Raw genomic sequence first — 26,810 nt, forward strand, 5'->3', positions numbered from 1 at the left:
AGTCATCAACGAAAAGAGAGACTGAGATGTTAGGTGGAATGCAATCCATAATTGGATTGATCGCTATGGCAAAAAGGGCTACGCTCAAAACGGAGCCCTGAGGCACTCCATTCTCCTGGAGGAAGGCGTCGGACAATACGGAACCCACACGTACCCTAAACATTCGATCTCTTAAAAATGAATCAATAAAAAGGGGAAGGCGACCACGTAGGCCCCACCTGTGCATAGTGTGGAGGATACCTCCTCTCCAACAGGTATCTTAAGTCTTCTCCAAATCGAAGAACATAGCTACCATTTGGCGCTTTCGCAAAAAGTTGTTCATGATGAACGTCGACAAGGTCACAAGGTGGTCAACAGCGGAGCGGTGTCGACGAAAGCCACATTGAACATTGGTAAGTAGCCGTCGAGATTCAAGAATCCAAACCAACCGAGTGTTAACCATGCACTCCATCACCTTACAGACACAGCTTGTAAGAGAAATGGGGCGGTAACTAGAAGGAAGGTGTCTATCCTTCCCTGGTTTGGGTATGGGAACAACGACGGCCTCACGACAACTCATGGGGACCTGACCTTCGGTCCAGATGCGATTATAGGTACGAAGAAGAAAGCATTTGCCTGCCAGAGAAAGGTGTGTCAGCATCTAAACGTGAATGGCATCTGGCCCCGGAGCAGAGGACCGGGACAGTGCAAGTGCATGTTCGAGTTCCCGCATGGTAAAGGGGGCATTATAATCTTCCAGATTCAGCGAGTGGAAGGAAGATCGCCGAGCCTCTTCTGCCTTTTTTCTGGGAAGGAAGGCAAGGTGGTAATGGGCGGAGCTTGAAACCTCCGCGAAAAAGCGGCCGAAGGCGTTGGAGACATCCGTAGGGTCCACAAGTACCTCATTACCTGAAGTCAGGCCAGGTATCGAGGAGTGGGCCTTAATGCCCGACAGCCGGTGCAGGCCACCACAGACGACAGAAGAGGGAGTGAAACTGTTAAACGAGCTTGTGAAAGAGGCCCAAGAAGCTTTTTTGCTGTCTCTGATGACTCGACGACATTGCGCTCGGAGTTGTTGTAATCAATGCAATTCGCCAGCGTAGGATGGCGGCGAAAGGTGCGTAAAGCACATTGTCGAGCACGAATAGCGTCTCTGCAAGCCTCATTCCACCAGGGGACTGAAACGCGATGTGAAGAAGAGGTAGTAGAGGAATGGAACGTTTGGCAGCATTGATGATAACAGCCGTGAGGTAGTCGACCTGACTGTCACAGCTGAAAAAATCTTGGTCCGGAAAGGTCGCCAGGGAAGAGTAAAGTCCCGAGTCAGCTTTCGGTATGTTCCAGCTTGAGGGACGTGGGGATGGGATGTGGTGCAGGAGACAAACGACACAACGGAAATGGTCGCTCGAATAGGTGTCAGAAAGGACATACCACTCGAACCGACGGGCAAGAGTGGTAGAACAGATCGAGAGGTCCAAGTGGGAGTAGGTATGAGTAGAGTCCGAGAGGAAAGTCGGGGCGCCAGTATTGAGGCAGACAAGATTGAGATGGTTGAAAACAGCCACCAAGAGGGAGCCTCTCTGACAGGATGCAGGAGGACCCCAAAGGTGATGATGGGCGTTGAAGCTGCCAAACAATAAAAACGGCGGAGGAAGCTGAGCAATCAGGTGCATCATGTCAGCCCGACTAACTGCGGATGACGATGCAGGGTAGACAGTACAAACAGAAAAAGTAAAGGCAGAAAGAGTAATACAGACAGCTAATGCTTGGAGTGGGGTGGTCAATGGGATGGGATGGTAATAGACATCGTCCCGAACGAGAAACACGACCCCATCATGAGCTGGAATACCGTCCACAGGGGTTAGGTCAGATCGCTTGGAGGTATAGTGGGTAAAAGCAATACGGTCAGTTGGGTGTAACTTCGTTTCCTGGAGACCAATGACGAGCGGACAGTGCAGGTGGAGAAGTAGTTGCAATTCCTCCTGATTAGATCGAATACCTCTTATGTTCCAATGTAACAGAGCCATCGTGAATCAGAGAAAGGGGGAACAAAACGGGTGAAGAGCTGGTCACCTCGACGGCCGTGGAGAGCCAGGTTTCGAGGAAACATCGCTACAACCATCGGGGGGCGGATCCTGTTCCATTGAGTCGTTGCCAGCTGCGGCCACATTCCTGAGTTGCGCAGGAGGGGCAGCATCGTCCGCCGATGACAGGTCAGCTGAGCGCCTGGCAGCGGAGCGTCCCGGCGAAACTGAGGACGGCCGGGAGCAGCGACTGTCAGATGGAGCATCAGACGAAATGCGCCGGGGTGGAGAGGGGGATAAAGACTTCTTCTTTGAGGCCTTCTTGGAAGACCGATGAGTCACAGGGATGGTGGGCTTTGGGGGCTGGACCCGAAGAAAGTCCTCACGCTCGGGGTCCTTTTTTGAACGCCGGACCTCTGAAGCCGGGGTCCGTAACGTTTCCCCGATGGACACCTGAGAAGGGGATCGCTTCTCAGGCGGAGGAGGAGGAGGAGGAGGAGGAGGAGGAGGAGGAGGAAGGGTGGCCCCTGGGGCAGAGGGGGCAGGGGCTGCGAGGGAGGAGGATTTGGAAGGGAGGGATTTGGGAGGTGGAGGCATAGACCCCAGATGGGGTGAGGAGGGGAGGGGGGACAGAATATGGGTGAGGATACTGTGGAAGGAGTGGACACGACCGAAGCAAACGACATTGTCAACATCACAGGATGGAGGCGGTCATATTTCTTCCTGGCCTCAGAATAAGACAGACGGTCCAAGGTTTTCAATTCTTGTATCTTCTTCTCCTTCTGATATGAGGGGCAGTCGAAGGATCTAGGCGAGTGGAGGCCACGACAATTGACGCACCGAGGTGGTGGGGTGCATGTATGTCCCTCACGAAGAGGACGTCCACAATCGCCACAAAGGGGATCAGCTTCACACCATGACGACATGTGCCCGAAGCGCAAACATCGAAAGCATTGTATAGGAGGCGGGACGTAAGGTCGCATGTCGCACCGGTAGCACATCACCTTTACCTTCTCCGGGAGAACATCCCCCTAGAAGGCGAGGATAAAGGCCCCAGTGTCAACGCAACGATCTTTGGGGCCGCGATGGACTCGCCGGACGAAACGCACGCCATGGCGCTCCAGGTAGGCCCTGAGCTCCTCATCAGATTGCAGCAGGAGGTCTTGATGGAAAATAATCCTGCGTCCTATTGAGCAACAGATGTGGGATAATTGACACTGGGATGTCCCCTAGTCGGTCGCATGCCTGGAGCACCACCAAATGTGTAGCGGAGGTGGTCTTTATGAGAATGGACCCTGAACGCATTTTACTAAGAGCCTCGATTTCTCCGAAGATATCCTCGATATGCTGTACACAGAACATGGGCTTGGAGGTGGCGAGGGCCACCAGAATGTCCTTCTTGTTGGAGGGCTTTTTCTTGTCTTTCCTCTACTTAGAGGATTTTGTTGATTGCAAGGGCTTCTCTGAATCTATTTCAAGTAAAGATGATGACCACAAAGTGCTATGCTGTGACCAGCAGCCTGTGGCTCCTTCAGCCACTGACTACTGTCCAGTTGCAGACTGGCAAAAACCTTGAAAGTAAGTGTCCTCAGGGACCCCTTCATGATTAGAGAAGAAGCCAGAGGAAGGTGGTTCGTGTCTGGCTGGAAGGAGGGGACTAATGTCCCTGGTGGGTGGAAAGCCATCGACCCCAAAGTTGGTGTGAGGGAACCAGCAAGAGGTGAGCCCCCAACCATCAGGTGGGCAGGCATGGTTGACCGACTCTGAGGCGGCCATTATAGAAGTTTTAACAGGCAGGAGTATCATTGCCAAAGGCGGCAACAGCGACATAGCTGTAACGTATGACACTTATACACGCTGGGTGCAACTGCTCATCCTTCCTCCAGGTGTCTTGATAATTTAGTTTGTCCAGAGTCTTATATTCTTGAATTTTCTTCTCTCTATGTAAAACAGCGCAATCTGGTAAGCAGGGAGAATGGTGCTTTCCACAGCTGACACAGATGGAGGGAGGAGCCCAAGGAGCATTCACATGCAATGGTCATACACAACCTCTACAGATGGGGCTAGCGTTGCAATGCAAAGACATGCACAAATTTCAAGCACTTGAAGCATCACATGGAGGTGGTGGTGGGGGCTGGTTCGGAGGTGGTGGTGGGGGCTGGTTCGGGGGTGGGGGGTGGACAAGGGAGCTTGGGAACGTACAGTTTCATATCGCATCAGTATATCATCAGCTTGACCTTTTCAGGCAATGAATCACCTTCGAAGGCCAGGATGAAGGCAACAGTAGGAACCCCATTGACCCTTGGTCCTCTGTGAACACAGTGGACAAACTGCACACCCCGTCACTCCAAGTTGGCACATAGCTCATCATCAGATTGCTGAAGCAGGTGTCAGTGGGAAATGAGGCCCTGAACCATATTTAGACTATTATGGGGAGTGACAGACACCTATATGTCCCCAGCTTATTATAGAAGAGCAGTGCCCAACTGGGAAGGGGATTCTATTTTTATCAAAATTGACTCACTTTTGCTTTTAGAGATGGCGGCCACTTTCCCAAACTTGTCTTCTATGTTCCCCATAAAGAATAAGGGCTATGTGGTACAAATGGCTCTGAGCACTATGGGACTTAACATCTGAGGTCATCAGTCCCGTAGAACTACTTACACCTAACCAACCTAAGGACATCACACACATCCATGCCCGAGGCAGGATTCGAACCTGCGACTGTAGCTGTTGCGCAGTTTCAGACTGAAGCACCTAGAACTGCTCGGCCACTCCGGCTGGCTAAGGGCTATGTGGCCAAGAGCAAATACTCATCAGACCAAATATTAGGGGGGGGGGGGGGGGTATTTCTCTGCTTGCCACTGAACCCTACATTCCTCCCATGGTGTAGGAACTTTTTAGAACCGGATCTCTCTGCATTAAAAGAGGACTGTGGGGCAGTATAGCCACCAGCAGGAGATAACTTCATCTGCTTCATTTGAATTTCATTTGCAATGGTCCCACCCCCTCCAAACGGGGCCTCCCCCCTTGGGTGCTACTCAGCCTTAGTAATGGCTGCTGGCCAGTAATCCATTGCTTGGAGTCCCTGTGCCCCCACAATAGGTACGTACTCCTTGGCATATATGGGGAGCTTTCACCTCAGGCGCCAACAGTGTAATCCCTGCATGGTACGCAGGTACGAGGGTGGTTTGAAAAGTTCTTGCAACAAAATAGAAAAAAAAGTACTAACATCACTGAAACTTTTTTTTGTTTTTCAATGTAGTCTCTTTGTAGATTAATGCACTTGGTCCAACGATGTTCCAGTGTCTTGACCCCATCTGAAAAACATGTTTCCTCCAGGCCTGCAAAATAGTTGTTAACTCCAGCTATCAATTCTTTGTTTGAAGTGAATCTTCACCACCAAGAAAAATTTTCAGGTTTGGGAAGAGATGGAGGTCTGACAGAGCCATATCAGGTGAATAAGGTGGGGGTGGCAACACTTCATTCCTTAGTTCATGTAATTTTGCCTGGCGATCGCATGCATTTTTTGATCCAGCGTCAAGAGCTGCGGCAGATAATTTTTTCATTTCTAATTCTTCAGTTAAAATGTGATATACCCTTTCAGATGACAACTAGCAAGCATGATCAATTTCACGCGCTTTCAATCAGCGATCCTCCATGACCATTTTGTTCATCATTTGCAATGATTTCTGGAGTAGAGACATCTGGGCTGACCATGCGTGGATCATCATCTAAGCTCTCCCGACTAAATTTAAATTCACTTGTCCACTTGGCAACAGTTGCCTATGAAGGAGCAGAGTCCCCCAGTGTATTATGGAAATCAGCATGAATGTTCCTTCCTATCATACCTTTCTTTATGAAGTACTTAATCACTGCTCAAATCTCAATTTTTGCCATCTTCACAAATCGCTACATGGGAATAACAACAGAGCCACATCACCGCCACCGCTCTCTTCCAAGAGCACTGATGTGGCATGTGTTTACAGGCAACAGTCCAATGAATATCACGAGAACAACTCGTCGTACTAGCGCTGACCTCTCGTGGTGATTCCGAGAACTTTTCAAACCACACCCTCGTACATGTTAGAACACTCCATCTTTTTGAATTTTGTATTTGCTAAAACATTCAACAACTTTGAGAGCTTAAATCATTACAAATGTTCAGACAATGAAGAATACAAACAGAAAGATCAAAAGCTAGTGCAACCAACAACAAAGGAAGCAATAAATAAAACTGGAAATAAAATTGGTAGCACTTGATGAGTATGAAACATGTTAAATCCATGTAAATTGAAAAAAAAAGGAAAAAAAAACCTTCTGAAAGAAAATTAAATGGGAATCGCCAAAGACTTATTAGAAACCTCTCATGTATGTCACCTAACTTTTTTAATATTATACAATATGCATGTGACTTAAACTGTACAGGTAAAGAAGTAAGCTAACATCTGCATTAGAGGTCTGGCACAGTACATTCTTTGACTTGTTGTAGATCTTCCCTCTTTCTTATCAATGTAGACACTGGCCTAGTTCCCTGTGTCTGCTTAAAACACACACTGTGATATAAGAAATAAACAGTCAATGGTAAGTTACAGGCACCAATCTTTCCCAATAGTAAGTTCAGACAACTTACATTTAGCGTGTGCAAAAGTTGTAACCATTGGTAGGCTCAGACAAATTATTAGAATTACACCATGATATATGATCTCCAATGTTGAGGGGCCCAGTGTGGTGTGAAGTAATCACAGAGCCTCTAGAGGTCACACCAAATATAGAATACATTGACAATCTTAAGACACTCGCGTATGGTTTGTATGCGAGCCCTCAAACCATCAACAGTGGCTGCTGGGGGACTGTGACAAACATGTTACCAATAAACCATATCCCACCCATGTTTGTTGGTTGGTATAACAAGTGAATATGCACACCACAACAGCAATGGTGCACGATGTGTGCCTGCAAATTACCAGCTACATGTGGAAGGGCATCGCCCTGGAGAAATGTATATGGAATTTGCTGAAGGGGGCACACTATTCTGAATTATAAAACCTGCATATTGCTGTGGTTTTTATACAGATTGCTCTCAATATGTAAGATTCAAAATCATATGTTATATCCAATCTCAACACCAAGCAATAACACTTTGTTTTCATCTGCTATGCCACTCAACAATGCAGGCTACAAGACTGCAGTCACCATTATAGCAACAGACTGTCGTCACTACCACAGGTTAAAGCAGGGCTTGTCCAAAACACATTTTGCCACCTAAGCATGACATAAAAGATGTTCATTCACCAAATGAAGCATCTGTAGTTTCTGAACAATGGAATCTCATGCACTGGGAAGCATGCCACCAGTCGAATCTACAGAAGATGATGTCGTAGTTGCAATACTTCAGTGGATGGTTCATTACAGGCATATAAAAAAGCAAACCATCATCCTATGTTTTGGTCAAATGTCAGGGTCAAATGCACATACTGTGCCTTTTGATTTCAATGGACCATACTGAACCTTGCTTTCATTCTTTCACTTTGTTTAGCAGTTCTTTGCAGACTAAGCCTGGTATAGCAATGGTCTTTCTGGCCACAAAAGAGAGAGAACAGGTGGGGCCCACATTTATAAATGTCATCTCTCTGCAATCTAAATTACTTATTATTGGTGCATAGTTCCATCCATCTCTCAAGTTTGGATTCACTTGGGCCATTCATTCTGTATGTTCCAATCTTCTTCAAACATTGGTTTCTAAAAGTTTATGGTGCACTCTTAATCTGCCAGTAGTTAAGATGAATAAGCAGCTAGTGGAATAATGGCACATTTCTTATTTTGAATAGAAATGATTCCATGTAACAGGCTTTTGTAAATACCCATTCATGTCTGCAATAAGAAGATTCCATGGAACAGGCTTTTGTAAATACCTGTTCACATCTGCAAGATTCGGTCGTGACACATTTGCTCAATTTCTTTGTAGAGAAGTAGTTCTGTGTCATACAATACCGGTACTGCAAACTTTATTAACACATATACACTTATAATGAAATGGAAGACTGTCACTGTTAATAAATCTTGAAACTTACTAACCTCACCAACCTCACAACCCATTAGTTTTACTTCTGGAAACATACAAATTCTGATCCCTATCACTAATAACCTCTACCATCTGAAGCAAACAAGCAACATTAAAAATGTGGTTCCCATGCTAATTTTGTTGAATTTTTTTATCATGTGCTTTTATGTATGAGGGAATACAATAAAATTCAGGTGATCCATATAGACAGTTTAAAATGCTATGACAACATTATATGAATACATACCAGTCTCAATTTTTGCCAATATGGATTTTGAGCATTTAAGAAATGCTTCTTCAACATTTTCTCCTGTTCTGGCACTTGTTTCAAGAAACATCAGCTCTGAAACATTTCAAAGCCATTGTATTTTATTTGCAAAGCAGAAAATTTCTGACTTTTTCCTTTAACAAGTAATAATAATAATAATAATAATAATAATAATAATAATAAAGCATTATCACTGGCATGATAACTACTGAAAACTATTGAACTTCATTAACAACTAGAATCACAGATGTACTGAAGGTGGAGGGGGGGGGGGGGGGGGGCTTGGCAAACTGGGCAATTGCCCAGGGCTGCAGGTTTTTTTAGGGGGCAGCAATATTTGGACAAAATTGTTTGAAAACCATGGACATTATACAAGTTCCTATACTTTAAATCTCCCACTCACATGGGTAAATTAACTGACACACATTAACAGTGCTGATTGGTTTCCATGCCATGTGCATATTCCTAAAATTTAAATCTCCTACTCACCAGGGAATATTAGTTGACATACACATGCAGAAGAGTGTTACATAGTGTCATTTATTCTCGATATTAGTAGCAAAGGTAGGAAATAGTTTGATATAGTTATGTTAATTACTTATTTTAATAACTTATGAGCGAATGTTCTCGTATGTTTCATTTTTGATTGATAATTATGTTAAACTGTGGTTAAATGGAGTTAAGGTACACCCACACCAGTGTTAATTTGTTAACTTCATCTGAACGGAACATCAGTCTGAGATACCGCCATAGTTGACGTCAACAATGAAGAAGCTGAGTAATCCACAGTTGGGTCCCGAACGGCAGCTGGTCAACAGCTCATTGTTGGCGCATTCATTGTTTTCCAGTAAGTAGATTTTTTGTTATTGTTGGTCCGTGAGACCGTGTTCCGAAAATGTGCATTCTCTTCCCAGTCTGACAGATTGGGTGATCCTAAAAGTGTCAAGTTTTTGCCAGTCTCTTTGACTGCATGTTCCCAAAGGTGTCATGTATTTGTTGGTCTTTTTGACCAGTGTTCCCCTCTTCCAAGAGTTTTGTTTTCTTTGTTGCAACATTTCATCAATTTGATTGGAAGTTTTGCTTCTACACTACAGTTAATATTTCTGTATTCATAGCGGGACAAAAAACTGTAACAACTCCCATTTTACGTTTTAAATTTAAGTATTCCGTTATTCGCACACGTAATCCAATTTACTATGGAAACTTGTTACAGGAATAGAAATATCTCCATTAAAATTCATTAAAATAAATTTTTCCTGTTTTCCATACAGTTTTACAATGGAAGGTCTGAAATATGTTTCAAATTGGTTGAAAAAAAATTGTAGCCTTTGCACTCTCTCAAGATTACTTTGAAGAATCTGACTCGGAAGTAGATTCAGATGAGTCATACATTCCGAATGAGGACCTTACTATCCTAGATCCTCATAATGAAACAGATAATGATGATGACTCTCCCAATGATGATGATCATGGTGATGAAACTATTTGAGAAATACTTGAAGTAGAAAATACACCATCCCGCGAAGAAATCGGAGAACAATGACAGCCTGACACAAGTTCTAGCGGAAGCACACTTATCACTCCACAGCTGCCTACTGATGTTTCCAGCTCATCTATGTGTTCAGACCATGACAATCAAGATGAGAATTGTCTTCCAGTTTCTTACTATGGCAGAAATAAATGTTTCACATGGTCATCAGTTCCTGTACATTCTAGGACATGAACAGCAGCATCCAACATCAGAAAAGTACGGCTATCCAATACACAAGGCCCTGCCCTCGCTGTGGGAAAAAAAAACCAATGCCAGGTAAGTATGGCACCTTTTCTTTACCAACAACATGACAGACGACTGTAATTCATACAAATGAAAAGTTGGCGAAAATGTGTTCTGCTATTGAACTAAAGGAAAGTATAGCATACAAAGACACTAATTGAAGTGAATGCTGTGGTTGGACTCTCAGTTCTTTGCACCATATTCAGATCAGCAAGGGAGCCTATGAACTTGCTGTTTTCCACTTGAGTCTTGGGCAGGCCAATTTTTCGACCAATTATAACAGAAAAGTGATTAAGAGTATTGCTTAGAGCATTTCAATTTGATGAATCGGGCACGAAGAAACAGAGGGAGAAAAATGATCCAGCTGCTGCTATTACAGAAACATTTAACAAGTTGATTCGGAACTGTCAGCAAATTTATATCCCTGGAGCACATTTGACAGTTAATGAAACCAAAGTGCCTGTCAGAGGGCGGGTTAAATTCTGTATATACACTATGTGATCAAAAGTATCCAGACATCCTCAAAAACATACATTTTTCATATTAGGTGCATTGTGCTGCCACCTACTACCAGGTACTCGATATCAGTGACCTCAGTAGTCATTAGACATCGTGAGAGAGCAGAATGGGGCACACTGCGGAACTCACGGACATTGAACGTGGTCAGGTGATTGGGTGTCACTTGTGTCCTACGTCTGTACGCGAGGTTTCCACACTCTAAACATCCCTAGGTCCACTGCTTCTGATGTGATAGTGAAGTGGAAACGTGGAGGGATACGTACAGCACAAAAGCGTACACGCTGACCTTGTATGTTGGCCGACAGAGACCGCTGACAGTTGAAGAGAGTTGTAATATGTAATAGGCAAACATCTATCCAGACCATCACACAGGAATTCCAAACTGCATCAGAATCCACTGCTAGTACTATGACAGTTAGGCAGGAGGTGACAAAACTTGGATTTCATGGTCGAGCGGCTGCTCATAAGCCACACATCATACCGGTAAATGCCAAATGATGCCTCGCTTGGTGCAAGGAGCGTAAACATTGGACCATTGAACAGTGGAAAAATGTTATGTGGAGTGACGAATCACAGTACACAATGTGGCGATCCGATGGCAGACTGTGGGTATGGCGAATGGCCGGTGAACATCAACTGCCAGTGTGTTTAGTGCCAACAGTAAAATTCGGCGACGGTGGTGTTATGGTGTGGTGACGTTTTCTATGGAGGGGCCTTGCACTCCTTGTTGTTTTGCATGGCACTATGACAGCACAGGCCTACACTGATGTTTTAAGTACCTTCTTCCTTCCCACTGTTGAAGAGCAATTCAGGGACGGTGACTGCATCTTTCAACACAGTAAAGCACTGTTCATAATGTACGGCCTGAGGCGGAGTGGTTACGCGATAATAAAATCCCTGTAATGGACTGACCTGCACAGAGTCCTGATCTGAATTGTACAGAATACCTTTGGGATGTTTTGGAACGCCGACTTCATGCTAGGACTCACAACCAACATCGATACCTCTGCTCAGAGCAGCAGCACTCAGTGAAGAATGGGCTGCCATTCCCCAAGAAACCTTCCAGCACCTGACTGAACGTATGCCTGCGAGAGTAGAGGTTATCATCAAGGCTAAGGGTGGGCCAACACCAAATTGAATTCCAGCATTACCGATGGAGGGCTTCACGAACTTTTAAGTCATTTTCACCTAGGTGTCCAGATAGTTTTGACCACATAGTGTATATATGCCCAAAACACCCACAAAACAGCATGAAAGTCATGGGTCTGGCAGATGTACATAATGCATATAGTTAAAATGCTCACATCTACTGCAGCAAAGGATGTGATGGAGCCACACTTTCTGTATTAGAAAAAAAATTTAGCATCCTCACTCAATCTGTAATCCGTCCATCTAAAGGGCTGTACGGCACAAACAGAAATATTAGTGGCGACGACTGGTTTGTTCTTCAGAACTTGCTCAGGAGCCACTAGCTCACAATTTGACATTAGTTGGGACACTACAAAGGAACAAACCCCAGATACCAGCCGAATTTCAAGCAACAAGCGCTTGTGAATTACGGCTTTACAAAAGACATGACCCTGCTTTCTTATGTCCCCCCAAAAAATAAGGCAGTCCTACTTCTATTGACAATGCATCATTCCATTCCAATTACACTGACGTTGCAAATGGTAAACTTGAAATCATCTTTTTATAATGGTACAAAAAGTGGAACAGACACACTAGATATGGAGTGCAGTTTTGATTCTGCTAATCGTAAAACAAGAAGGTGGCCGTTGGCAATTTTTTATCACATAGTGGCCTTGGCCAGATCAAACGCAAGTATTCTTTATGGACTTTTTGAAGAAACAAAAACCATATCACGTTTTGATTTCCTGAAAAGAGTCTGCTATATTTGGTCCACAATTTCGTGAAATCCTGACTGGCAACCTCCAACCCGCCTCAAGAGCTACGAAATATTATTTCATCTGTAGAGGAAGATGCAGCAAAAGAAAAACAAATTGTTAGCCAATGCAATACATTTTTAGTTTGAGTTGACAACACTTCATGTCCAACGGACATGTTTGAGAAAAGAAAAACTTGTCGATTTTGTCCATATCAAAAAAAGAGGAAAACTGCATACAAATGTATTTGTAGTGAAGAGCCACTGTGCTTGGAGTGTTCATGAAAAGTGTGCAAAACTTGTGCGATGAAAAATGAATGTTAAATTTTGTTGTTGCATTACTTGTGAGTATTCAGTTTCTTTACAAGTAATTGTCATAATGTTAAACACAAAAAGTTTCCAAACAAGTAAAATGTAAACAACCAAATACTGCAGACAAAGTTCTTCCCAGTAATAATTTTGTATTTGTTGGTAACATAACAAATTTTATGGTTTAAAAACTTAGTATTATGTTTATTTATGCCTTAAGGTTTGATAAAAACGATTTGGAATAGCGAAAAATTCAAAAACGGGGAGAAAAATGTAGTTTATAAGTTCTAGCGGTCTAGGATACTGATGTTCCGCCTAACTGCTGAATAAAAGATGTTCTAGTTAGAGGGTTAATAAACTCTAAACAAAAGATATTGATACTTTTTTCCCCGTTCATAAATAAAACAATGTATTTTTGAAACTTTCCAGGCAGTTTTATAAACAGATATTTTTAACTTTTTTGAGTCAAATGAAATAACTTATCGTAATTTTTTTTAACTTTCTTACATCGCACATGCATGTATAACAGCAGCAAGTAGCAGATGTACTCTTTATGATTTTCATATGGATGACTAAATACAGTTTGCTTTAGTTCATTAAATCAAATGACAAGTGAATAAGAAATGTAATAGGAAAACAAAAAATTCTTTTATGGATCTGATTCAGACACTGAAGAAATTAATGAATCTGATGAGATGACGATATCCTTTCTTTTGATTTTGGATAAACTGATTGAACAACTGAACAAGAGAGTTTCTTCTTATCAGGACTTCAATGAACCATTTACATTTTTGTCAAACATGAGTAAGCTAAGTCCACCTGAAATCTGGAAAGTGTCATCCAGCCTCCAGCAAGTCTAAAATTCAGTTCCTGAAGACTCAGTTTACACTCCAAAAGATACATCTCTGATGTAAACAATAAAATATGAGTCATACTCTCTTCCAGAATGATGCAAGATGCTAAAAGGTAGCAACTTAGAGAATGTTTACCCAAATTTGAACATAGCTCTTCAAATATACTTAAATACGCCTGCTTCTAGTTTCTCACAGAAAGATCATTTTCTGCTGTAAAACATGTAAATAATTATTTAACATCACAAAAAGAGGACTGTCAGTTATCTTTGTGTCCTTGCAACTGAACCAGACCTGACAACCAAACTGGACTGTGAGGAAATCATATGCTTGTCTGGAAATGACAGGGCAAGAAAAAACACTTTGTTATTTCACTGATCAGTGTTTTGCCTGTGGTATCTCTCCAAGTGCAATGTAAATTGTTTGCACTGCTTCTATTTAATTTTAATGAAAGGGCAATTATAGTGTTTGCATTTACATTTACTGTGTGACACTTTATTAAGTTTTAACAAAATTATGGAAAGGATAGTTGCTACTTCCATATAATGGAGATGCTGAGTCACGTAGGGGTACAACAAAAACACTGCCAAAAATTGAGCTTTTGGCCAAGAAGGACTTTGTTGGAGATAGCGCATGCCTACACCCACACGCACACCCACACACGCAATCACACACACATGACCACAGTCTTTGGCTGCTGAGGCCACAATGTTTTTTTTTTTTTTTTTTTTTTTTTTTTTATAAAAGCATGGTTTCAGGTTTGCAACTCATTGTTAAGTATTACACACATAAAAAACATCCCCACATGTTAGACAAACTTTTATAAATATCTGTATTTCAGGTGTTTTTTTAATTTTTTTGAGGGGGTGGGGTGGGGGGGAGAGGACAACAGAGATTTTTGATCAGGGGCATCGGGAGTCCTAAAGTAAGGCCCTAATCAATGAGAAAATATATTGACTATAACAAGAAGAGGGGAAAATCTGATGGTAAAAGGTTCAAATGGCTCTGAGCACTATGTGACTTAACTTCTGAGGTCATCAGTCGCCTAGAACTTAGGACTAATTAAACCTAACTAACCTAAGCACATCACACACATCCATGCCCGAGGCAGGATTCGAACCTGTGACCGTACCAGTCGTTCGGTTCCAGACTGTAGCGCCTAGAACTGCACAGCCACTCCGGCCGGCTGATGGTAAAAGATTCTTAAGTATATCTTTGAATGATACACTGTAACACACGACCAATAAGGATACTTACTACAACCCTGTGTACAGACTATTACTCAAAATATGCTGAAGTCCCCATAATTTAAAATCACACGAATTCAAAACAACGATAAAGGCAGACACTTTTCGAAAAAATTCACTAGCTAACAAATTTCTGTTTCATTCCATTATTATTAGAAATACAGACAAGCTATATAACTCACTTGGACACTTCAAAACTGCTCTGTACATACATACATACATACATACATACATCAGTACCATAATTGCCAGTAAAGCATGCACAGAACTTTTCAGTCTCTCTACAGTCAAATAGAACATATCCGTTATCAACCACCATCACGTTTTTCAGCCTTGTATGATTTACTGTTTGTTACAAATCTACTGTTATACCACAATAGCTATTACATAACGCACGATACTTTTTGCATACGGAAAATTGGCCTTTGACTGAGAAAACTAAATATTTGACACAGTAACACTGTTGACGCACAAACCAAACAAATCCAGGCTTTTCAAATAGCAAATTTAATTCAATTGTTCACATATGCACAACATGTTTTCTTTAACCACAACTGTACACAGCTGGAGGTTTGGTCATCTGTGATTGTGTAAAATGGTGTTAGTAAAACAGAAAGTTATTCACAACCTGATACAAATTAGTACATTAATACTGTGCAATATGTTCAACATTTAATACCTCATCTCTGGATTGGTCTTTGATTGATGTTCCTGAGGAGTTTCATCAGAAAGTACTAGAATTACAAAAGTGTGTAAGTAAAATTATCACTGTGGAAATACCAAAATTTCACTTCAAATTTGGTTTTCATACACATTTCTGTTCCTAAGTCAACCAATAAACTAGTATTGGGGTTTATAACTGTATATACACCACACGATCAAAAGTATCCAGTAGACATTAATATGGCATGTATCCATCTTTTGCCTTTAGCTCTGTTGGGGAACCCTTTCAATGAGGTGTCTAAATGTCCACAGAGGAATAGCAGCCTATTCTTCCTCAACAGCTGAAACCAGAGAAGGTGCTGCACAGTTTGATGTGTCACACCACGGATCGTGCGGCCCCTTCCGCCAGAGGTTTGAGTCCTCCTTCAGACATGGGTATGTACGTTGTTGTTAGTTTAAGTAGTGTGTAAGTCTAGGGACTGATGACTTCAGCAGTTTGGTCCCTTAGGAATTCACGCAACACATTATACTAGCAGAAAATGTAGTGGTACTGCATGCTGGGCTCTTGAGCGAAATATATTACATAACTCATCCCTGAAGTGTTCCATTGGGTTCGGATTGAGACTCTGGGCAGGCAAGTCCCTAACAAGATGTTATTGTCCACAAACCATTACCTCCCAGATGCTGCGTTATGACACGGTGCAGTATCATGCTGATATAAACATTCATGATCTACAAATCGTTCCTCTACTGTACACAGTTCACAAAGCTGTAAAATGTGTTCCCTTCGTTGCAATATGGGAACCACATCCTAACCAAGAAAGATAACCCCATACTGTAACACCACCTACTCTCTACTTCACTATTGGCAGGTAACATTCTCCAGACATACGCCAAACCCAAACCCTTCTACTGTACACTATTCTTTTTAACTACCGACGCGCAGTCATTGTGACAGCTGGTTTGCTGGTAGCACTTTGGAACTCACGAGTGACTCCTGCTGATTTCATGTGATTTTTATAACCATACTCTTCAATTCTTTATGGTCCCTGCCTGGGCTTTGTTCAGTTGTGGTTGTTCCTTTGTGTTTATACTTCACAAACACATCAACGACAGTCAAACTTGAGCAGGTTTAGATGGGCTGAAATGTCCCTGATGGATTTGTTACTCAAGTGGTGTGTGTGTGTGTGTGTGTGTGTGTGTGTGTGTGTGTGTGAGAGAGAGAGAGAGAGAGAGAGAGAGAGAGAGAGAGAGAGAGAGAGAGAGAGCATGCATGTGTAAGAGAGAAATAGTGGAGAAGCATAAGCGGGCTATGTGCACAGAGAATGTGGTTGGAGCAAATGTGGGAGGAAGCCATCAGACAGGGTAGTCTGTTGGTGACAATGATTAGTCATTATCAGCTATTCCACAGTCACATAAGCAAGCACACCTCATGAACACATGACTGCTATCTCTGGCCCCTCTGGAGAATCTACGAGGCATGTTGGAACTCTATGTTCATGTTTAACAACTCAAGTCCAGGATAATGAACTTGTAAACACATCATGGCAAAATCCTTGATTAATTGTGGTGCAATAGAAACCTACTACTTATCACACTTATGCTGGCTTTCAAAGGATGGTCTGCAAAGCAAGTGTGTGGCTGTCAAGGGGAAACTCTGTGATGATCATCAATTCTACCAATTAGTGTTTGATGGGGAAATACCTATCATGATCCCATCAGGGCAAGCGATTAATATCTTTCTAGCATGGTCAGTCTCCCATGCGGTTGTTAGCTACAGTGCAGGAGTGATCTGAAGAACAGTATGAGATTTCTCATCTCATCCCACACTAGACCTCTGCCCTATTTAAATCATATGTGTGGGGGACAAACCTGACCACATGAGAAAACTGGTCTGACCCTACATCAAGAACCTTTGGGATGTTGCCCTAGCTGCCTGGGAGGAGGTGGCAGAAAATGAGAGTTTTATGACTCACCCTGCATACTTTTTGTCCTGGTGGAATGCAATGGTCATTTAAGTGGAAGGCTTCTGGACTGCAAATTAAGTGAAGAAGAAACCACATGCTGAGTCCTTTTGAGGGCCAAAACAATCTTATTAAGAACCTTGAACTGTTTTTCCATCAATTTTGTATTTTCTATACATTAAACAAATTAATCAAATAAAACAAAAAAAAATAAATGCCGAAAGTGGGGTTCAATCCAAATCCTGCTACTGAGCAGTTGTTTATCGGCCTGTTGACTATATCATCAAACTGTGAAGTCCATATACTAAGTACTGCAATATTGAGGTATTTCTTATTATTGATCTGCCCTTGACTTCACCTCACAACTTCATGTTCCTTTTCTACATTTGAAATGCAAGGAATGTCACCGAGAAGATTTTCTTGAGTCTTTTTATAAGACGTGTGCTTTCTGCCAAGTGTCAATAAGGCATAAACTCCTTCAATTACATACAAAATTACAGATTCCATTATGTTTATGAGCACTAATGTATGCTCTGTAAAGTGATTGGCTAATGTGGTATGTGGAGGGCATCTAAATCTACATCAGGGGCGCTCAACATCGTGGGCACCAGCGCCCTGACGAAAAGTCAGCATGCCAATCTCATGAGTGGGGACGAAGGCTGTCCCCACATGTACAGCAGGTTATAATATATTAAAGTATGCCTCCCTTCCCCACCAATTTAGGGATAAGGCCTGACAGTTCACAAAATTTCACAACTTTTGTAACACTGAAAACAGTATCTGCATGGATGGTGGGCAGATCTCCATCAAGACTCAGGGCTGCCCTAATATCAGTACATAGGACACACGTGGCCAAAATATGCTGAACTGAAAGTGGCATGCCACAAACTTCACACAATGGTGGAAGCCATGTGTTAAAGGGATACGTCCGATGCGCAGTCTGGTAAGCAGAATCTCCTTCCAGTGGTGAGGCTGACATGAATTCTGCCATGCCTTTGCAGTCAATTTGAGTGACTGCAGTTTGTTTTCTGTCATCTGCAACCATTCAGTCTCCCACTGACACATAATGTGTCTGTCAGAAAATGAGATGATGGCATGCAAAGGAATGAGATAGTGACGGACAGCCCCATCCCGACATGCTCCCTTGGTGGCTTTGCTGGCCATGTCATTTCCCTGTATCCTGATGTGGCAAGGTACCCAGCAAAAGTTCACCTCCTTGCCATGGTGTTGGAGCCACTGTAAGGAGTCATGGATGAGCTTAATCAGCTGGTCTACTGGATACAGTTGGCGCAGTGCTTGTAGTGAACTAAGTGAGTTGGAACAGACAAGAAATCTTGTATGGTGATGTCTGTGAACCCTTTCCAGTGTCATCAGAATGTCATATAATTCTGCATTATAATTTGTAAATTGTCCAGGAAGACACACTTTAAAAACCCAATCAGGGAAAACAGCAGAACATCTGAGGACATTCTCTTGCTGGGATCCCTTTGTCTAAACAATGATAAACTGTGGTACGTACATAAAATGGACAAAAACAAAGCTATAAAAACATAATCTGGAGTACAAGTTTTTTTGTAGTGTGTAAAGTTTAAAACCACTTTGAGCCTTTGAAGACACCAAGGCAGCAATGTTGTTTCGTCACTGGCTGTGTATTTTGATGCCTGATAGATCCAAATCCTTGAGACAATCTGTAGCACATATTCCAAATGGCTTGGTTGCAAGGGGCCAATTCCTGAACAACCATTCAAAGGTGGGTTGGACCACTGCACTAAATGCCAATGACTGAGGTGACGCTGAGATTTTCAGTGCCAGTCAAGCCAAAAGGACACAGCGCCGAATCCAGAGTGGTGATTCACCAGCCTCTGCACACAGACTCTGAACTGGGCTGGTCCGGGAGGCTCCAGTCGATATCCAAATACCCTCATAGTGGACAGCATCTAGCATCTTGAGGTAGGAAGTATGGGCTGATCCGTAGACCACACTGCCATAAGCTAAATGTGATCAAACAAATGCCCTACACAACTGCAAGAGGTGGGACCCTCCGCTAAGGCACTACAAAATATCCAATGACTGGAAGCCATTTGTTCATATATCATTCAGGTATGGGAGCCAAGTTAATTTCAAGTCAAATAATAAACCCAAAAAGTGCACAGTTTCTTGAAAACGTAAACTATTGTCCCACATTGTGAGCACTGGCGGGTTAAAACTTTGACTCCCACAGCACATTGTGTGCATTGAAGTCCACCACAAGGAGGAACGGGCACAGGAGTGCCTAGAAGAAGAGTTCTGTCGGTGCTTCTGCATCCAAAGCATCATTAGGTGGAAGATACAAAGAACACACTGTTATGTTAAAGGGTACTAGAACTTTCACAGAAATTTTTTGTATGGTTGTGGTAATAGGGACAGGAGAGGAGAGCATCTGTCATCAATGAAAACAGTCACTCCATCTTTAGCTCTGTCTCCAGTAATATCGTCCTTCCTGTCTGGGTGGTAACCCCGCAATGCAGATGTGTTGGTGACTTTAAGATGCGTTTCTTGTAAGAAGATGCAGAACAGTTTCTCCTGGACCAGGAGCTGTAATTCTTCCAAATGTGAGAGATATTCATTTAAATTCCACTGAAACACAAAAGTCCTTGTGGAAACCACTGTTTAGTGAGGGCTGTTTGTGTCTTTCTTCCTTGGAGGTGTTGACATACCGGGGAGGTCAAGGGGAATGTTAGCTAGTTCCTGGCCCTCCAATTACTCCGACTGGAAGTTCATACCCTAAAGAGCATATGTCGGTTGGTTGGTTTAAACGAGAGGGGAAGGGATCAAACTATGAGGTCATCGATCCCTTGTTCCTAACAAAACAATGCCACAAGTGTGAGAATAAAACAGATGAGACATATAACACAAAACGGAAAGAAAGGAAAAACCACAAGAAGGCAGGAAAGGCAATGAACACTAAAAGGAACAAAAGAGGACAAGAAAACAATAGAGAGATGCTAGAAACAGAAGAGAGTAAAAATGAAAGCAGATTACAGTGGCTGGCCAACCATGAGAATAAAAAGGAGAAGCCAGCCACACTGCAACACATTAAAACCTTCACCCCAAAAGCACAAGGGTGGAGGACACAGAGGGACAAAGGACACGTGCTAAAACTTAGATCAAATGATAAAACCCACCCTCACAAATAAAATGTAAGCCTACATCAGCCAATGAGGCATTGTCAGATAAAATGAGTGGCGACGAGTCCGGTAACCCAAGATTTCGTCGCTGGTCAGTCAAAGTGGGACAGGGCACCAGAATATGGGCCACTGTCAACAGGGTGCCGCACCAACACTGAGGTGGGTCTTCAAGGAGCAGGAGGTAACCGTGGGTCGCCCAAGCGTGGAAATGCGGAGCTGGCAGAGGACAACTGATTCCCTGCGAGAGGCCCGCATGGAAGACTTTTACACATTTGTAGTCGCTTTACTGACACGCAGTTTGTTCTGCATACTGTTATGCAATTCTATCTCCCAAAGCCAAAAAACCCTGTGGTGCAAGTGACGTGTGGCACCCAATGGTTCACACACGTCTTTCCCATCACTTCTGCTTCCGTAGTTTGATAACTTGGTAAATGCGAGTATGGAGCCATTTAAAGGTTATGAGGCGCTCCAGGGAAGGGTGCCACTTACGCCATTGTAGAGCTCACCGATGCTACGTAATTGATTCAGAGACTTCCGGCGACAACCGAGGGACTGCCTTTCATAGGGGGCACCCTATAGAGTAACACCTGTTGTTGTCACCTGCTTAACAATCACATCGATGTTCCCGTGTGGGAAGATTCAATGGTGACAGCAGAGGTGAAAGTTTCCCAGTCCACCTTTTTTAAAGCCCATCTGGGCAGGCGTCCATAGGCCTGACGACAGGGCAATGAAAGGAAGATGGGGAAATGGTCACTACCACACAGATCATCATGTGCTCTCCAGTGGATAGATAGGAGAAGTCCTGGGCTGCAAATTGATAAATCAATGGCCAAGTGACTACCACGAGCCACACTGAAATGTGTGGCAGCCCCAGTATTTAAGAGGCAGAGGTCGAACTAAGACAGTAAAGTTTCAACATCTCTGCCTCGGCCAGCAAGCACAGTGCTACCCCAAAAGGGGTTATGGGCGTTAAAATCTCCCAAAAGTAGGAAAGGTTTAGGGAGTTGATCAATCAGTGCAGCTAACACATTCAGGGGTACTGCACCATCTGGAGGAGGATATACATTGCACACAGTTATTTCCTGTGTCGTTCTTATTCTGACAGCCACAACTTCAAGAGGGATTTGAAGGGGCACAGTTTCACTACAGACTGAGTTTAGGACATAAATGCAAACTCCACCTGACACTTGATTATAGTTGGCACGGTTCCTGTAATATCCCTTATAGCCGCAAAGGGCAGGGGGTCCGCATTGCCAGGAATCAGGTTTCCTAGAGGGCAATGCAGAAAGCAGGTGGAAAGCTTAACAGTTGCCGTACCTCAGCCAGGCGGTGGAAAAAACTGCCGCAATTTCGCTGGAGGATGACATCATCATGAGACTGGGAAGGCAGGGAACATTCAATGAGGCAGTTTACGCCTCAGTGTCACCTGCTGCCACCAACTTATTGCCTGAGCAGTCTATATCCATTGTGTCTGAGGGTCCGGCGAGATCTAAGTCCTCAGCAGATGCCAGAATCTCCACCTCATCTGCAGACGCCGAGCTTGTAGGTAGCGGTGGTATGGGTGCCACCACAATTCCCTTGGTCTTGGGGAACTTCTTTTTGGATTTCTCTCGCTGTTCCTTGTGTTTCCCTGGCTGGGAGGACTTCACTGGTTCAGTCTCCAGGACTGAGGATGAACGTGAAGCCCTGCAACCAGCTGCTTTTGGGCTTTTCAGTCACTGGCAGGTGTCATCTTTCCCACTAGCAGAAACCTGGGAAGGGTGTAACCCAAGGGACTCCTTCCTAGCAAGAGCAGCCAAAGAAGTTGTACACTTCTCTGCCTTAGAAGTGGGGACAGACATCCCTAATGGTTGAGGGGGTGTTATTCCTGAAGTTGGTGGTGCGGGAGCAACAGGGAGGGAAGTGCCCCCCCGCTATCAAGAGGGCGGGTGTGGTCTTCTGACTCTGAGAGGTGACGGCGGTTGGCGAAGTTGATGGGGCTAGAACTGTTGTAGCAGCGCCGTAAGGCGATGTCATGTGTACAGGATGTAGGCATTCAAATTTCCTCTTAGCCTCAGAGTAGGTCAGTTGGTTCAGGGTTTTGTACTCCATAATTTTTCTTTCCCTCTGGAGAATCCTGCAGTCTGGCGAGGAAGGCAAATGGTGCTCTACACAGTTGACACAGATGGGAGGCGGGGCACATGGAGTATAGCGATGTCATGGGTGTCCGCAATCTCGATATGTGATGCTGGAAGTACAGCGGGATGACATATGACCGAACTTCCAACATTTAAATCACCGCAGTGGGGGAGGGATATAGGGTTTTACATTACAGCATTAGACCATCACCTTGACCTTCTCGGGTAATGTATCATCCTCTAAGGCCAAGATAAAGGCACCAGTGGCAACCTGATTATCCCTCAGACCCCGGTAGACATGCCAAACGAAATGTACATCTTGCTGTTCTAAATTTGCACACAGCTCATCGTCGGTCTGCAAAAGAAGGTATCTGTGAAATATGATACCCTGGACCATATTTGAGCTCTTATGGGGCATGACGGTTACAGAAACTTGTCCTCTATATGCTCAACAAAATACTGAGGCTTCATCGTCATAAAAGATTCCCCATCAGCTCTCCAACATACAAGGTACGGGGCCAAGTAAGAGCTGCTGCCATCCTTAGCCTGATGTTCTAAGGTGTGGCCAGGGAGGGGAACAATTTGTGTCCATACTTCTGTGCACTGAATTGAGCCCGTGAACATTTAGAGACTGTTGGTGTTGGACCACCAGCAAGAGATGATGTACTACGATTCATCGCTTGTCATCTACCCTGATGCCACCCACTCTGACCAGGAGCTCTCCCCACAGGCGCCACCCATCCGCAGCAAAGGCCACCTGGCAGGATGACCATTGCCAGGAGTCCGGATGCCCCAGGGGGATGGGCATCTACCCCTCGGTTTATGTGGGGAGTTAATGGCACAGGCATCAGCAGAGCAATCCCTGTGTTGTCAGGGGGCTACAACCAACAGGGCACACGGTGGCCCCACCACAAGGGACTGGCTACTGTGCTGGATATCAGGTGCAACCAAGCAAACAAGTCCATTATCATCGTCAGCATAGAAAACAATACTGCATAGTTGATAGAAAAATACACACCCAGGAGGGTGACCTCATCCAACAGTTGGATAATGAGCAGAAGTGCAGATCCACATCGTTGAAGGATGCAAAAGGCCTCAGTGCATGATGGACACGATGTACCATGTAAGGCGCCTTTCCCAAATTGGCTCGCTCTTCAGGAAAATTTTGAAAAAAATTGAGTTCAGACCCTATAGGGGACCATCACAAAGGCCGAAAGTGTGAGACACTCTTTAGTCGCCTCTTACAACAGGCAGGAATACCTCGGGCCTATTCTAAGGCTGGTATTACACTATCAAATTTCTTTGTCAAAGATTTGATCAAAGATGTGATCCAATATTCCGTCCAATATATTTGACAAAGATCTTTGACGTAGCACTAGAAGGGGTATTACACTGTCATCAAATTTTTCGTTTAAGTTCAAGATGGCTGACAACAACTTGTTATTAACCGCAGCAGTTGTTCGTACCCCAATTGCATTGTGTGCACATGTGGAAAAGAAGTGGGGGAAAAATGGAACCATACATACGAGGTTGACAGTCTTAAAGTCCTGGGATTACAACTTGATAATAAATTCAGTTGGGAGGAGCACACCACAGAACTGCAGAAAGGCCTAAACAAATCTGTATTTGCAATTCGAGTGTTAGCAGACATAGGCAACATAAAAATGAAAAAGCTTGCATACTTTGCCTACTTTCATTCCATAATGTCATATGGGATATTATTTTGGGGTAAATCTTCAAGTCAAACAAAAGTTTTCGCAGTCCAAAAGCGTGTAATACGTATTATTTATGGAGTAAATTCACGGAAGTCCTACATAAACCTCTTCAAAGAACTGGATATACTAACTACTGCCTCTCAGCATATTTACTTCTTAATGAAATTTGTCGTAAATAATATATCTCTTTTTCCAACAAACAACGCAGTTCAAACATGATCTGCACAAGGACTTAAAAGCACTTACTATAGTTCAAAAAGGGGTCCACTACTCACGAACACTCATCTTCAATAATTTGCCAGGAAACATAAAAAATTTATGTTAGAAATAAAGATCAGTTTAAAAGGAGCCTGAAAAACTTACTACTAACCAACTCCTTCTACACCATTGGCGAAATTTTTAATAGAAACAAATGGTGTATTGTATTTATTCATACTATTAGTATTGTTATTTCAGCTTAAAAAAAAATCGACATGTTCCACATCCACGAGGATCTCCTCAGCACGGATCTATGGAACGAAAAACTAATCTAATCTGGGTGAAGCCGTGGGTTTTACGATGACACGATAAAAGCATTCAACAAAACTTGTTACGTGAGCTTACAGTGGAAGACGTCAAGTCGTACATCATTTACTTAAGAATGGATGAGCATACATTTCTGTATGTGCTCAATGAAGTGTATCCTCATATCACAAAGCACAATATTCACTTAAGAACTGCTACATCTTCAGAAGACAGGCTCGCTGTAACACTCCGATTCCTTGCTACAGGAGAGGGTTATGTTATGTTATGTTAGGTTAGGTTAGGTCAGGTCAGGTCAGGTCAGGTCAGGTCAGGTCTCCAATCTTCTTAATCTATTTTTGTATTCAGGGTGCCTCACGTTGTAAAGCGCCTCATCAGGTTCAGACATCTTTATTAATTTTGTAGTTGTCGGCACACACCAATTGTATTTACCGGCAATGGTTATAAAAACACTACAGACGACAGAACGCTGCAGCGATGCTAGCGCTCCATATGGTAACATGTCACATTACAGTGAACAGAAGACAAGCGGTTTCTTTGATCAAATATACAGCGAGGCCCTAGATTTGATCAAATATTGGACGACATTTGACAAAGTCCCTATTACACTATCAAATATCTTTGACAAAGATATTGGACAAAGAAATTTGATAGTGTAATACCGGCCTAAGCCCCGGACGCGCAGGGAGGTAAAGAGCATAGTCCCCATCAGAGAGGGAATGAGCTAGCCGATTCAAAGGTTTAAGTACCATTTTCTTGGACTTGGAACTACTTTTTAAAGGATGTTTTTGTTTATTTATTGGATGAGGTTGTTACTTGAGTTGTGGGGATGGCTTAGTTGGCTGCTGATGGTGGGCAATGATGTGTGGCTCAGGTGGTAAGCCCATTGCCAATGGCTTCTGAATGACTTCTATTTGAAGTGAAGCATTTCCCCCACAGGTACACCGACAAGTGCATGTGCTCGTACTTGGATCTGCGGTCTGAGTTTGTGTGGGGGCATCACACTTGAGGACTGGCGTCTTAAGGGCAGATGCAAAAGAAGTAGCAAAAACCGGAGGTTGTATAGCTTTGAAAGCTTTCTTAGCTTCACTGTAGGGCAGGGCTTAACAACTGGTCAGTTTTGAGCGCGAGTACTCGCGTCTGCTCAGGCACATGCTCGCGAGCAGGTGCAAGGTCGCGGAGTAGGGAAGGAGAGGAGGGAGGGGAAATGCGCGCGCACGTTTGAATAGGGCCGCAGCATGCCTATTGAATTCGCACAGACTGTGTAACATTTAAAGTACTACTATCAGCTCTAACAGTCACTTCGCTGGTTAAGAATCATGTCAAGATGCCGTTGTGTAACCCCAACCATGCTTTCGCAGTTCAACCCCCATTGGGAGGAATTGTATCTGTTTACAGAAAAAGATGGAGTTGAAAAATGTTTAGTATGTCACAAAACGCTGAATTCTTTTAGGAAATTTAATTTGCAGTGACATTATATGTCGTACCATGCGAAAGACTACGGAAGTGGAAAATGTGATGGACCAGATCGTGCACAGGAAGTTATTAAACTTAAAAGGAAGCTATCCGAAGATGATCTGGACGACGAAGAAAAATCAACTGAGGCAGCTCTCAGAGTGAGTTACAAAATTGCTTTGCTTTTAGCAAAATCCCTGCGCCCCTTCACTGATGGTGATTTAATAAAAGAATGTTTGGTAGCTGCAGCGGAACATCTGTGTCCATCTCAAGTTGAACAGTTTCTGATT

General features: G+C 43.4%; 1 protein-coding gene across 1 annotated transcript in view; it reads right to left on the minus strand.

Annotated features, from left to right (window-relative positions):
• The window catches only part of LOC126183878 (ras-related protein Rab-4B), a 109,047-nt gene that overhangs the window by 26,365 nt on the left and 55,872 nt on the right, over positions 1-26,810 (minus strand). The window contains exon 5 of the mRNA XM_049926177.1: positions 8,315-8,410. Within this exon, the coding sequence (XP_049782134.1) occupies positions 8,315-8,410 (96 nt within the window). The remainder of the gene's footprint in view (positions 1-8,314; positions 8,411-26,810) is intronic.

Source organism: Schistocerca cancellata, chromosome 4 (assembly GCF_023864275.1).
Source record: "Schistocerca cancellata isolate TAMUIC-IGC-003103 chromosome 4, iqSchCanc2.1, whole genome shotgun sequence".
In the NCBI taxonomy this organism is placed as follows: domain Eukaryota; kingdom Metazoa; phylum Arthropoda; class Insecta; order Orthoptera; family Acrididae; genus Schistocerca; species Schistocerca cancellata.